This window comes from Salvelinus alpinus, chromosome 26, assembly GCF_045679555.1.
Source record: "Salvelinus alpinus chromosome 26, SLU_Salpinus.1, whole genome shotgun sequence".
Lineage (NCBI taxonomy): Eukaryota > Metazoa > Chordata > Actinopteri > Salmoniformes > Salmonidae > Salvelinus > Salvelinus alpinus.
The window spans coordinates 10027952-10041928 of NC_092111.1; the positions used below are offsets into that span (position 1 = coordinate 10027952).

The 13977-nt window shown below is 44.0% G+C and overlaps 1 protein-coding gene across 1 annotated transcript; it reads right to left on the reverse strand.

Annotated features, from left to right (window-relative positions):
• Positions 1 to 2363: 2363 nt before the first annotated feature.
• Positions 2364 to 10684, reverse strand: LOC139554623 (uncharacterized). The gene is made up of 5 exons (XM_071367583.1): positions 10408 to 10684; positions 6489 to 6624; positions 6228 to 6285; positions 5997 to 6092; positions 2364 to 5501 (listed from the first exon to the last, which is right to left on the reverse strand). Exons 1-5 carry the CDS (start codon positions 10502 to 10504, stop codon positions 5271 to 5273), a joined length of 618 nt encoding a protein of 205 aa, XP_071223684.1. The 5' UTR covers positions 10505 to 10684; the 3' UTR covers positions 2364 to 5270.
• Positions 10685 to 13977: the final 3293 nt, after the last annotated feature.

A 13977-nucleotide genomic window follows, 5' to 3' on the forward strand; every position in this document is an offset into this window, starting at 1 on the left:
TCAGCTCTACTCCCCACAGAACACAGTGTACAATATCACAACAACACAATGTAGCCATTTGTTTTCCTACAAGAAACCACTATTTGAGGGCTAGTCTAGGATTTGAACCCTGGACCTCTCATGCTGCGAATCACCAGAATGAGTTTATAATAGTTTTGAAATAAGAACTTCTTCATTCCACTCAAAACATGTACACAACCCTATCATAACAGGAATACCTACTAGGTGTACTGATTGTGCTATAGTTAATTGAGTGTGCTGCATTGAGGACCTAGTTGAAAACAGCACATGGCCTTTGTCATGTGTATGACCGTCGGGTGTTTCCTTACAGACATTTCCATTAACAGAATGAGGTATGAAGAGCATCATCATCTTACCAGTCAACACCCCGCCTGTTTACATGCACACAACATCATGGTTGATTTCCGCAACTCACTGCTCCCTCTGGTGACCGGTCTGGGTAAAACATTTCTCCCCTGATCTGGAATTACTGGATGGCGAAGTAATTATATGACGAGATGTAAACATGATCATTTTTAGATTCTAACCATTAGGTAGTGTTTGTAAAAAATATATATAATTTGAAAACGTTGGATTCACTAGAGCGATATTGCAGCAAAAGTACATATGTATATATTTGTTTCCTTACCTTGAGAGCTATGGAGAAGGAAAGACAACAATCCACACTGATTTAGCCACTGCCACCAATGGCTAATATTAGCATTTTCAAACCAAAACCGATCAATCAATGTATCCAGATTAGCATGTTTTAAATGTCAAGCCCAAATATGCTACCAAAGACTTTATTTGGTGTCACAGAGGGATTTCACTGAAATGACATGCAAACAGAGAATATCAAATTAATAACATTTTACCACCATATATCAGTTCAACATACCAGACACACATATCAGTGTTTTAATCCCTAATTACTAAATCATTTCATTATTTGATCTATAGTGTGTGTAGTTTAATGGAAGGTGGATATTGAGGTAATAGGAAGAGCAGGCACAACTATGATCTGAAATAGCTGCAGGCAAAAGCTATTCCTGGTGATTTTCTTAAAGCCCCCCCCCCCCAAAAAAGCATGTTATAATCTGCTGTTATAAATTTGGTCTGTGTTGGCAACTCTAGCCATGTTGTCAAGCTGTTGATCTATGGATCAGAGTGTTTGACTCCGAGGCCTACTTACTGATACATCCACTGGTGGTACTTGGGTGAATATATTTGATCTCCATCACTAAGCACTCGAACCATAATTGGACGTGCTTTAATATCAGACACTTCCTTTATCTTCAACACAAGGGGTAGTGATGTAGCATTAGCATCATTTTGGTTCCCGTCTCATTTAAAACTGCAATCTGTGATATTTACAGCCATTATTCATCATTTAAATGAATTATATATCCATTGATTCCTGTGGAATATCATTTAGAAACGCATCATGAGTTTAGCACAACTGTCTTCTATCAAGTCCCAAAATGTAAGGTTGTTTTATTCCATTATAAACAGTGTCTTTGTAAACAATGTATAACTTTAAAGTACATTTACAAATATCATGTGGACGTCATGGACTGTCAGGCCTTGCAGCAAGAGTACCATCTATGAATTTGAGGATTCAATGGAGGGGGTTACATTGCCTCGTCCCTCACCTGTATATCAAAACAAGTGACGGGCAGCCGTTTTGCTGAGAAAAATAATAATCCCAGACTGCACCTTTAACGCTCCCTAATCTGTTTAAGATGCGCTTCAACACGTGTCCGCATGCCTGGCTCAGTAGCTCAAAAAATGACAACAATTTTCACAAGCAGCACGTCTAGTGGTGCCTAACATTTTTTTGGCGGCTAAAATAATACTCCTGGATTTGTCTGTGCTTGAGCCTCCAGAGGATATGTTCACATACAAATCTCAGGCGTACCTGTAATTTGCCATGTTTTATGATATTTTTTTTTTTGTTAAAGTGTGAAAGTACCTGCCGCTTTGAAATGTGCTCTGGGGCTGAAATGTTGGATGTTGTATTAGCTGAAAATGATCTTAAAACATGTTCTGTGATGTTGATCCCCCCCCCGGCGGGCTATAGACCTGTAACACTAATTAAAGACAGAGGTTAACAAATGCATGGTGACAGTTCTCAGGCCAGGCTATATCACTTGGGTGCTGGCTATAGAATGGTAACAGACACATACTTGTCCAGGGGCAACGAAGGGCAATCAGTGTCAGCTACCACTGGACATTATAGTGCCACAGGATGTGATGCTGTCAGTGACACATGTTGGTTGGTCATTTAGGAGCCTTAAAGGACTCAAGGCCTGGAGGTCGTTGACACTCAATAGAAGTTTAACAGAATACAGCGAGACATTCAGGGCCTTTGGTTTACATTTTATTCGACAAGACAATGATCCTTAAAACATATATTTTCAAAAAAGCTAATGACATTTTTACAAAAAAGGGGGAAAAAAGGGAAATTAAGAACATGCTTTTAAAAAATCACAATGATCTCAAGTGTTTGGCTTTCCACAATCAGAGGTTACCCCATCTTTTTTTGATCTCAAATTTATTTTCTAAAACAGAAACAAATGTGTAAATGAACAAGCTAAAAATAAAGTAACGAAGGCACATCTGGCTTGGTGATGGAAAAAAAGCGACAATGAATGTGAGATAATTAAACAAGCGGGGAAGGAAGAAGACCGGATTCAGATTAGCGTTATCGCTAACATTCACAGTTTGTATTTTTGGCATTAAACCTATCGGGACGGAGGCAAAGCGCTTGGCAAACACACACTGCAACTCATGCTGCAGCGAGAAAACGTTATCAGATGCCTTGACTATAAAACAACAGAACTAAACAGAATGCTGACTCATTGGTCTTTGATAATAACAAACCCAAGGGGCCCAATGATTGTCGTTTTCTAAGCTCAATATATCAACACATCTTCAATTTTGAGGCTCTTTTTATAGGCAATACACAAAACAGTACAATATATATCCGACGGCAATATGAAGCAATAAAAAAATAAAAGAAAATGGAATCACAGTTTATAAAAGCAAATAAAAAAAAATGCACAATTCATTTCCCTTTGAACTCTGACCTGTGTAAGGGCTATAAAATTCAGATGTGATTGTCTGACACTGCACCACTTTATGCGAGCCCGCCGCCCACAGCCATACGTTTTCAAAATGACAGCATGAGTCTTTTTGCACAGAGAAGAAGTTGAGCTACCCATAGTTCCATGCAGCATGCAGACATTATCTTTAAAAGAAACACCATAGAGACCGAAGTGCCACCAAAAGCCAATGAAAGTTGTTTTCAAAAGTGATTGTCACATCAAAGAAAAACGACAGTAGTGCAGTGGGGCACTGACTGTGATGGAATAGAGAACAGTGGGGTAGGCAGGTACTACTGTGTTCTATTTCTCTGTGTCCGTATGCCCGTCTACCAGTCCGCCCTACCTAGCAGTCTATATACCATATCTATTTGTCTACATCTGTCTAGCAATCATTAGTGTCATAGTATCTATTTATTTACTTACATATCTACATGTGCTTTTTGTTCATGTTTGTCTTTTTCTTTGTGTCGTTTTTTTATTCAACAAGCTAATGTACTTAGAGACAAGCAAGGCTATACTCGCTGTCTGTTGAGGTGACACCGATCAATGCCCTCGTGGAATTGTGCGACTCAAGCTCTTTGGAACAGCCAGAACCAATGATTTGTTCCCATTACTCAGCAAGAGTTACATACAACTCTTTGTTTATTGCACCCTGCAGTAAGCAGCCTGTGGAAAGAACGTAGTCATATGCTGACTGACTTATGGATCAGCAAAAAGATATCTCAGGTTGTTCTGTACGGCCTAAACCACCCGCTGCTCTATATCCATGTGTTTGTGCTTGAAGTAGACGATACAACGGAGGAACGCAAAGACGTCGACAACATTCAAAAAGTATAAGCCCTGGTGTCTGTAAGTAGCCTTGGGAAAAAGTGAGCCAACTGATTGAAACAAGCCACCGATCATGCCATGCAGAGTTATAAAGGACTAAAATCCACAGCATTTTTAGATTAAAAACATAAGCATTGTGACTGACAACCTCAATACCCGTTAAAGTAAAATGTATACTTTTTTCCCCTCCAATTTCACATGGAAACTGACACCCCTATACATAGAGGTTCTGAAAACACCTACACTCGTTATTTTTTTTAATGTGCACACATTTCACCGACAATATATTAATCAGCAATATTATTTACAGTGTTCTTTGATAATTTGGTTCACTTTGACATCTTTGACCAACTTGACACGGTCTCACATAATTGTTCATCAATGATGTTTTGCACATTTGTGGTTAGGTACATAAAAGGCTTTAGAATAAAACTAAAATAGAAAAGATTTCAATACATATTTCACTGCGTGTAAAATAAACAGCATATATTACATAGCCACTTCATCTACATAAATTGGTACTAATGGCAGTATTTTCCAATATATAATATATGCTGGGTATTTTGACACTGAAAATACAATCCTTATAATTTTAACTTAATTTGACTTAAATGTTCATCTTTCCTGTGTGTGTGTGGGGGGGGGGGGGGGGGAATTGCACGCTCATTGATAATTGTGTTTGCACATGTCACACTTCGTTACCCTAACAACGCAGTATTGCCAGCTCTTGCGATTTAGATTGAACCCAAAACATGAGTCCGATTCTTAAACTGTGTCATGGTGCAATGTTATAAAGCAGTGACAACCTCATTCTGTTCATACTGCCATAAAACGGCATTTTGGTCTGAGGATGCTTACTGTACATTATAAACCGGGTGGTTCGAGCCCTGAATGCTGATTGGCTGAAAGCTGTGGTATATCAGACCGTATACCACAGTTCTAATTACGTTGGTAACCAGTTTATAATAGCATTAAGGCACCTCGGGGGTTTGTAGTATATGGCCAATATACCACGGCTAAGGGCTGTACCCAGAAGAACAGCCCTTAGCCGTGGTATATTGGTCATATACCACACCATCTTTGGTCCTTATTGCTTAAGTATAACACTGCAACATTTAAACAAACAGTTTCGAGTGATAATTCTGGTGATATTTTGAATTGTGTTTCCGGTGACCTTTGGTGACCTTTCCGGAATCACAAGAGTAGTAAACACTGCATTTAGGATCTGACCACATCGGGAGGCTGGAGTTGTGCCGATAGGTCCAGAACCTTCCTGGGTCTACAGGCACGTTGTTGCCGTTGTCGTCGTCGTCACGGAGGCTAAAACGTCATCTGCTAAACATACATGGCAGCCGACACAAAGCTTTCTCCGCGGGCCACAGTGGTCGACGGCGGCTCGTTGACGTGGTGACCGTCCGCGCCGGAGTACGGCGGCAGGGCTCCGTCATTTAGCGTGTCGTCGATATCGGCATACTGTATCGAGTCCTCCGGGACAGCAGGGCCGCCACCATTAGCAGCCCCACCGCCACGGGTGTTATCATCGTCATCGTCGCAGGCATCCAGATCCTGTAACAGCAACAGATCCCGGTTGAACCAGCAACAACAACAACTCTCGAGAAAATGACATCAACTGTGGTATGGTAGACAGAATCCACTCCTTGACCACGCACCGTTCAATAGTTTCACAATAGGTTAAAATAACTTTTTTTGCTTACAAAATAGTCAAGATGTTGAGGGACCATGCAGGCAGAATGTTATAATATAGTACAAAAGGGTGAGTAATCTGATGATAGAGGCGAATCCAGAGTCTAGAAAGCAGCCAGCTGTACCTCATGAAGGGTAAACGTAGTACAGGTAGTAAATCAACGACTGTAAACAGCACTGGGTGAAAATGGAGACAGTCCGGGTTCTGTTCATAAGGCACCCAATGGCAGACAACAGACTGAAACATGGAGTAACTAGCTGGACTTAAGTACGATAGGAAACATTCATTTTTTTTGTTTTCTGGTGTCACCTAATGATCACGACCCAGAGAATGGAGATTGGAGGATGTCCTCTTACCGTGACAGGCTCTCCGCTGGTCTCGTAGTAGACCTTACTTAAAGGCTGGGTCTCCGTCAACTCCTTCGTCACTGGGTCCGTGACATGCTTGTTCAGCTGTGGGTAAAGTCAGATAACTGGGCCACTCATCTCCAATCAATAGCCATTAGCCCCATTACGAACTGCACTCCATGTGGTTTATGACCTTCAATAATAACGAGCCCTGAGTGACAGGGAACATGGACCACTCACCATCTCTGTGGAGCTGCCGGTCTTCACAGGCGGAGGGGGCTTGTGCTTGGGAGGACCACTGATTGGATGAGAGAAAAGAGGGCAGGGGGAGAGGTTAGTGCAACTCACTCTGTCCACACCTAACAGATTTGGAGTGAGTAAAACTTCATTGATTGGAGGAAAGATAGGGATTTGCTAAGTCGTACATATTGAATAAAAAAATGACTTTGAGAAATCGCTAAGTGTCCTAAGAGGACAATTTTCTGAGAGCGGGACACTCACTCTCCGTTCTCTGCGTTCTGCTTGCGTTTGCGAACCAGCATGATGACAGCGCCCACGATCACCAGCAAGAGGACCACACCAATGATGCCTCCGATGATACCAGCCGTCGACGGCCCTGCTGTTTTCTTTCGCTGCTCTGAAAGAGAAGAAGACGCGGGGGACTTAGGATTTCGTCCAATTCAAATATATGTGTCATTACTCCTTGTGATAAGGGCTGGGGGAACATGAGCTGTTGGAATCAGAATCCAATCAGAAGTGTTAAATGAAAACAGCTGAACTGAAGAACAGGGGCCTGCTCAGGAGGATGTTACAGAACATTCCGATAGAAATGTGTCACACAGAACAGACATGACTGCTCATTCTCTCTCTCTCTGCAACATTCAGAACGTTTCTCACCATTGAACGCACGCCAGGAAATGAGCTCTGCTAGGCATTTAATGCCTGCCACACATCTTATCACCCGCCGATGTTCTGAGTTGACCTCCGACTCCTTGCTCAATTATGCCTCTGTTTGTGATTTCCAGAGGGCATTGAGGCTGAGTGAGGCGTCTAAATGAAATGTAAAAGCCTCTCATTATGTTGGTTTTAACCAGCTTGCAGTTTCCACAGATGGCCACTAGACCACTATTATCCTCAATATCACATTGGAAGATAGTGACGGTCGACTTCCTCTTTTCAGCCACATGGTGGTGTGCTGTTGCCAAGCTAACACCTCGCTGCCGTGAGTGAGTGAGTGCATAAATTACTTTGTGGATTCTCACTCCGGCTTGCGTCCATATCAGAGATTCCGACTACGGGTGATTCCACTGGGAGCGGCGCAGACCCACGCACCTGTTAGCTGTGTAGGTGTAGGGGAGTCTGCTGCGTCTACGCTGGGGACACGTGTGAGTGTGTGTCTCTGAACAACGGCAGTCACACCCGAAAAGAGACCGGTCAGCGTCAATCATTTGCTATCACGTTAACACGAAATGGAGAAGGGAAGGATGGAGATATGGGGCGGTGGCCAGGGCTCTGTCCTGAATTGCTCTCTCGCTCTCGCTCTCATTCTCAAAGCTGGATCCGCGGACACACACACACAAACACAGAAATCTATACAGACAGAAGCACCCCCGCCCCTCCAACCTATTGGCATCCCTCTGTGGGTACGCTAGCTGCTGATCTGATGTGCTGGATATCAGCGTTTACATTAGCAGCGTTTACCATTAATGTTCTCCGATAATAATAAACTGTATTTTCAATAAATAATGAGTCATGTTAGTTACTGCATCAAAAACAAGCAGCCTAACATGGAGGAAATTAACTGGTCTTAAAACAATTATTGACGGAAAAAGAAAAACAAGCTGTTGTTATTGTTCAAGTCCAGATACACCCATCCCTGTTTCAGTCTGTTTTCTTATGTTTGGTGCCTGATGAATATAACCCTGTTTCAGTCTGTTTTCTTATGTTTGGTGCCTGATGAATATAACCCTGTTTCAGTCTGTTTTCTTATGTTTGGTGCCTGATGAATATAACCCTGTTTCAGTCTGTTTTCTTATGTTTGGTGCCTGATGAATATAACCCTGTTTGAAGGACGGGAGGGAGGGAGGTAAAGAAACAGACGATTGTATTGGCTGGGAAAAGGAAGGTAACGATAGGGGGTGCCCACCCACCCGATACCCACGGGTTTGGCAGAGAACGAGGGCCAAGACAGGGTGGGGTAAGAAGAGGGGGGGGGGGGGGGATTGGGATCAGATTTTGTCAGGGTGGATACAAGAATGGGGCGTGGTGGAGTGGAGAGGATGTCATCGGAGACTGATTAGCTCACATACCAGATGTGATGTGAATAGACAAACCCCTTAGCACACTCAAACACACACTAAGACCCCCCCCCCACTCCTACCCAGTCATCCTAACATATTCTACCCCATATCTCTCCCAGTTGAGTCACTTACCAATACCATTCAGTGTGTAAAACCATCCTGTCAGCCCAGATTGAAAGAATGAGACTATCCCGAACCCACATTTTGTTACGTTACAGCCTTATTCTAAAATGGATTCAATATTTATTTCTCAATCTACACACAATTCCCCATAATGACAAAGCGAAAACAGATTTTTATAAATATTTGCAAATGTATTAAATATAAAAAAACAGAAATACCTTATTTACATAAGTATTCAGACCCTTTGCTATGAGACTTGAAATTGAGCTCAGGTGTATCCTGTTTCCGTTGATCATCCTTGAGATGTTTCTACAACTTGATTGAAGTCACCTGTGGTAAATTCAACTGATTGGACATGATTTGGAAAGGCACACACCTGTCTATATAAGGTCCCAGAGTTGACAATGCATGTCAGAGCAAAAATCAAGCCATGAGGTTGAAGGAATTGTCTGTAGAGCTCCAAGACAGGATTGTGTCGAGGCACAGATCTGGGGAAGGGTACAAAAATAATGCCTGCAGCATTGAAGGTCCACACAGTGGCCGCCCAGGCAAACTGAGCAATCGGGGGAGAAGGGCCATGGTCAGGGAGGTGACCAACAACCCGATGGTCACTCTGACAGAGCTCCAGAGACTGGGGCGAAGGCTCACCTTACAACAGGACAATGACCCGAAGGATACAGCCAAGACAACGCAGGAGTGGCTTCGGGACAAGTCTCTAAATATCCTTGAGTGGCCCAGCCAGAGCCCGGACTTAAACCCGATCGAACATCTCTGGAGAGACATGAAAATAGCTGTGCAGCAACGTTCCCCATCCGATCTGACAGAGCTTGAGAGGATCTGCAAGAGAAGAATGGGAGAAACTCCCCAAATACTGGTGTGCCAAGCTTGTAGCGTCATACCCAAGAAGACTAGAGGTTGTAATCGCTACCAAAGATGCTTCAATAAAGTACTGAGTAAAGGGTCTGAATACTTATGTAAATGTGATAGTTTTTTTCTTTGACACATTTTCAAAGAATTCTAAAAACCTGTTTTTGCTTTGTCATCATGGGGTATTGTGTGTCGATTGATGAGGAAAAAATTAAATGTAATCCATTTCAGAATAAGGCTGTAACGTAACAAAATGTGGAAAAAGTCAAGGGGTCTGAATACTTTTTGAAAGCACTGTATATACATAAGATGTGTGAGGATGGAGAGAGAGAGAGATGGGAGGGAAGGATGGTGCTAGGAGGGAGGGCGGAGGAGAGCGACATGGGTGCGAAGGCTCTGAAGTGGGGCCAATAGAGGCAGACTGTAAAAGGTCCAGCGTCTCTCTGGGATACGGTTTAAGTCACAGGGAGGAACAACTAGTGAAACAACCCCTCACAGTCGGCCTGGCTCTCATTGTCATTGGCATTCTGCTGCTACACTCCTCCGCAAAACTCCCAACTGGGACATCTCTCTCTATCGCTCTGTCTGTCTCCATCTCTCTCTCTCACACGCCATTGCTCACTTTCCCTTCACTGGCAAGCAAGCTCTGAAATGTTCTCTTTTAGTCACACACTTGGTCAGACACAGAAGTACACACACACACACACACACACACACAGCCCTTTTGGGCCGAACATTTTTCAAATTCTACATAATTACCTTATAGTTCAAAAACGAACCACTAAAAAAAACGATTTCTTCCTCTCCTTTTTCAAAATAGGTATTGTACAGTAAGTGCTGGAGCTAGAGGGGGAGCGAAGGAGTGAAAGAAAAGATAAAGAATGGAGAGGGAAAGAGAGAAGACTTCAACGTAACATGAAGTCAAATACTGCCTTGTGCTTAGAGGCCAAAACTGGATTACGCTTGACATCAGCCTCCCCTCCCCCCTCCACGTGTTTTCTTTACCCCTCCATCCCTCCCTCTTTCTCTCTCCCCGACCACCTTAGTGACCTAGCGTGTTCTCGGCTTCCCGCCTGCTCCACCAACCCAAGCCCTCACACCTTCTTACACACACACACACACACACTTACTTTGCGGGGCCGTCTGTGATTGGAGAACAGGCTCGCAGGAGTGTTGCTCTCCTGGACTCTTTAGCGTCCAATGAGCCGACATCTTATCTTTCCCCATTGCTCACCAGTGAGCAATACAACGCAAGGCACACGCAAACACACACACGGAGACCTGCAGCACCAATAGTCATTGGATCACGACGCCTCGTGGTAACACTCAGAAACACACCCGCCCTGCCCTGCATGTGTACGTGTGCATCTGTGCGCTTTGAGTGTCTCAGCGTGTTATGTCTCTCTTAGTCTTAATAGCTACACTTTTAAATCCTATCAATTGCCAGAGATCCTCTCTTTTTTCCGTGCCGGTCAACTCTCCCCATGCGTTTTGGTTTCCCGCCATCGTTCTGCCACTTAGTGGATTAAAAACACTCTCCGAGTTCGCTTCCTCAAATAGCATGACTGGACCAGAAAAAAAGTGTTTCGCACAAAAATAAAACTGAAATGAGTTTATCGTCATTGCAAACGCCTCCAACCATTCCATTCCCAGGGATCAAACTAGGTCAAATAGGCGCGAGACAGCAACAGCCACTTCATTTCCGGCTCCAGCGTGGCCCACGTCCACTGATCTTTGCCTTAAGACAGATCACGTACCCAGCGACTGTCACTTATCTGGGTCAAGTGGACCAGGGCTGGGCTTCGGGGGCCGCGGCTGCCACCTTTTACATGGTAACCTTCCGCATAGGTAATGAGGCCTGGGTGTTTGCGGGGCCACGGAGGGTTTGTCAGGTCAAGAGAGCAGTGTGTGTGTGTGTTTATGTGTGTGTGTGTGGCTCAGAAGGGCATGAAGCAGAAGGTTTACGCTCCACTGAGCTGGGTGTCTCCAGACCAACAGGCACTTATACTAGCATGTCTTAGTGGCCACTGCTGCTTGTGCCTAGTAGCATCAAGCAGAGCCAAAGCTAATTTACTGCGATACCTCCCCTGTTGGCCCTTGTGCATTTTAACTGTCTGGAGATTAAGCTGAGGTCAGTCAGTGACACTGCATGTTTGTTTGTCAGATTGTGTCGCTATATCCTTCTGTCTGTCCTTCTCTCTCTCTGTGTGTGTGTGTGAGTGCGCGCCCCTCACTGTGACACTGATCTCCTCTCCTCTACTCCCTCCATCCCTCCCTCCTCCGCAGGCAGCAGTATGCTTCCTGCCATCCAGTGCCACAGCGAATCACAGCCCACACACTCTCATCCAGCCACTGCTGGCCCTCTAGCCCTGGGTAGACAGGCCTCTTACCCTTCCTCTCAGCCGCCCCCGCCACCCCCCCCCCCCCCCCCCCCCCCCCCCCCACTGAGTGACCTTCCTCTCGCATACAAACAGACACAAAAGGGACACAGAAACCTGGCAGAAACACAGTCAGACCCACGCACAAGGACAGCAGAAACACACACTTCCACCAAGTCCCCTCCTCCTCTTCCTGCTGCTACATGCCATATCAGTTTCTGATATAAACATTGGCAGTTGCAGCGGCACAGGAAACATATGCCGGGCTAAAACGGTTTAATAGTCTTAAACCCTGATACACACTGTCAGTGTGTCAGGCCTGTTCTCCGTTCACTTTATCCTCTTAGAGAGAGTCCGTCTCTTAGGAATTGTTTTGACTGCATGCTGTGGATTCTAAGTCGTGTTTAGACACCCCAGGTATGCAGGTACTTTCACTAACGGTAATAAAAATGGCCACCTCTTTCTTCCCGCAAAACAACATCACAGCTTGTTTATCTGTGAGTGATTTGTTGCAGCTGGAGATGCTAGCATTGAACTTTGTAACCTCTCAACAGAAACACTGCCACTCACTATAATTCCCCTCACATACTGTGAACACACACACACACACACCACACACACAAACCCCCCCTTTACACACAATCCCTGCAGGACTAACAGCTGATTTGTTTTAGCCTGCCTGGTATGCCTGTCGAGAACCAGACGTTTCATCATCCTCCACTCCTCTCTTCCCCCCCCCCTTTACACACTCATCCATCACCTCACACCTCTCCGTTCCGCTCCTGTAAAACTCCTCTTGTTTTTCCACAATGGAGTTTTTCAGAGAACGGACAGATCAAGGGAGAAGCCTGGAGTGCACTTAAACCCCATCTCTGTGTCTTTCAGCATCTAATTTGCGTTTCCCGGACTATGGTTAGGAGGAGAGAGTAGGAATGAAAGAGAGAGAGAAAGACCAGAAAGAGAGAAAGAGAGGGTGAAATGGTTTTATGGAGAGAGAGAAATGAGCTCCCTTGAGTGCATCGGTCTGAGATAGTGGTTAGTGGCTAACAGACTAATAGTGTAGCGAGCCATGAGGTTTTGCTACGCTAACGACGGTAAAGGTCTCTGGGATGGCTAGCCACGGCGGAACTAAAAGGGCAGGCCCTGCGAGGCCACGGCTGGAGTGTGTTTAATGGACAGAGAGAGGTAGAGGAGGAGAGATAGAGAAAGATGAGCGGAAGAACAGGAGAAAGAAAAAACAGAGAAAAGGAAAAATATTCTATATTCATGACTTCTGCGAAACCATCTAAAAAATGAATCGCTAAGAGACTGGAAAAAAACAACCTCAATTTCACATTGGAATGAACTGCATTCTTTTCTACCTGTAATTTCCTATAATTGGACTCAATGAAAGGGTTGAACCTAGGGGTGAACATCAACTCTGTTGTTATGATAGCAGTGAGAAGCTGTTATCATGCAGCTGGGAAAAGACCAACAGTCATAGGATATACAGTCATGATCTGTACATATCTATCTACATATGACTGAGGGAATGTACAGTACCTGTACAACAAAGCCATTCCCATGACAACACCGACTGTTTTATATACAGAGGAAGTGAGTCATCATTGAATTATAGAATATTGTGTATCAAATGTATATAGAACTGTAAATGCCAATGCATTCTAAACAATATATACCTTTATATTAAATGGTACCCCACATTGTTTGCGACAAAGGCTGTGTTAACTACTAGGCTATTGCTGATTACCAGCAAGCATACAGCAATCTGAATGGCGGTTTACAATATCAAAATTAATACTCCATGGCTTATGTTTTGGAAGGTACTACTGAATAGAAGGAACTCACCCAATTAATTCCATCCAAGTGTTTTGATAGAGCATTTCGCTTTCATTACATCAATACATTCTGTGAAAGCCACACCTATTCTCTTGTGTGGAATAAGTGCTTCTGAAATCGGTTTAATTGCAGATTACATTTTTCTCTTTGTGGTAATTATCCACCTACGACAACGGCTGCATACCAATGAATCGGAATCCATATCTAAGGCCTTAACTAATAGCAAAAACTCAATTTTCTCTTGTGTCTTTATATAAGATCGTCTATCCTCGGGTTGCTGGAGGCTTTTTATAACTGAACACTGATGTTCAGGAGCAGTGTTAATGAATGACAGAGCGCAGATGTCACGGTAAGGTACAACACACACACACGCACGCGCACTCAACAAAAACCCTGTTAATCACGTCCCCAGAGAAAGGCACCCCAACGCCGTTACTCATTCGAACAAAACACAGACAGATAGAACATCTGCCGATCAAGACA

What these genes read in the sequence shown, in the direction of transcription:
- LOC139554623 (XM_071367583.1), bottom strand. Translation starts at nt 10,504, where the DNA reads ATGGGGAAAGATAAGATGTCGGCTCATTGGACGCTAAAGAGTCCAGGA. An exon ending in CCGGCAGCTCCACAGAGATG is followed by an intron (nt 6,093 to 6,227) that starts GTGAGTGGTCCA and finishes CTTTACCCACAG; the next exon opens with CTGAACAAGCATGTCACGGA. An exon ending in CCAGCGGAGAGCCTGTCACG is followed by an intron (nt 5,502 to 5,996) that starts GTAAGAGGACAT and finishes TTGCTGTTACAG; the next exon opens with GATCTGGATGCCTGCGACGA.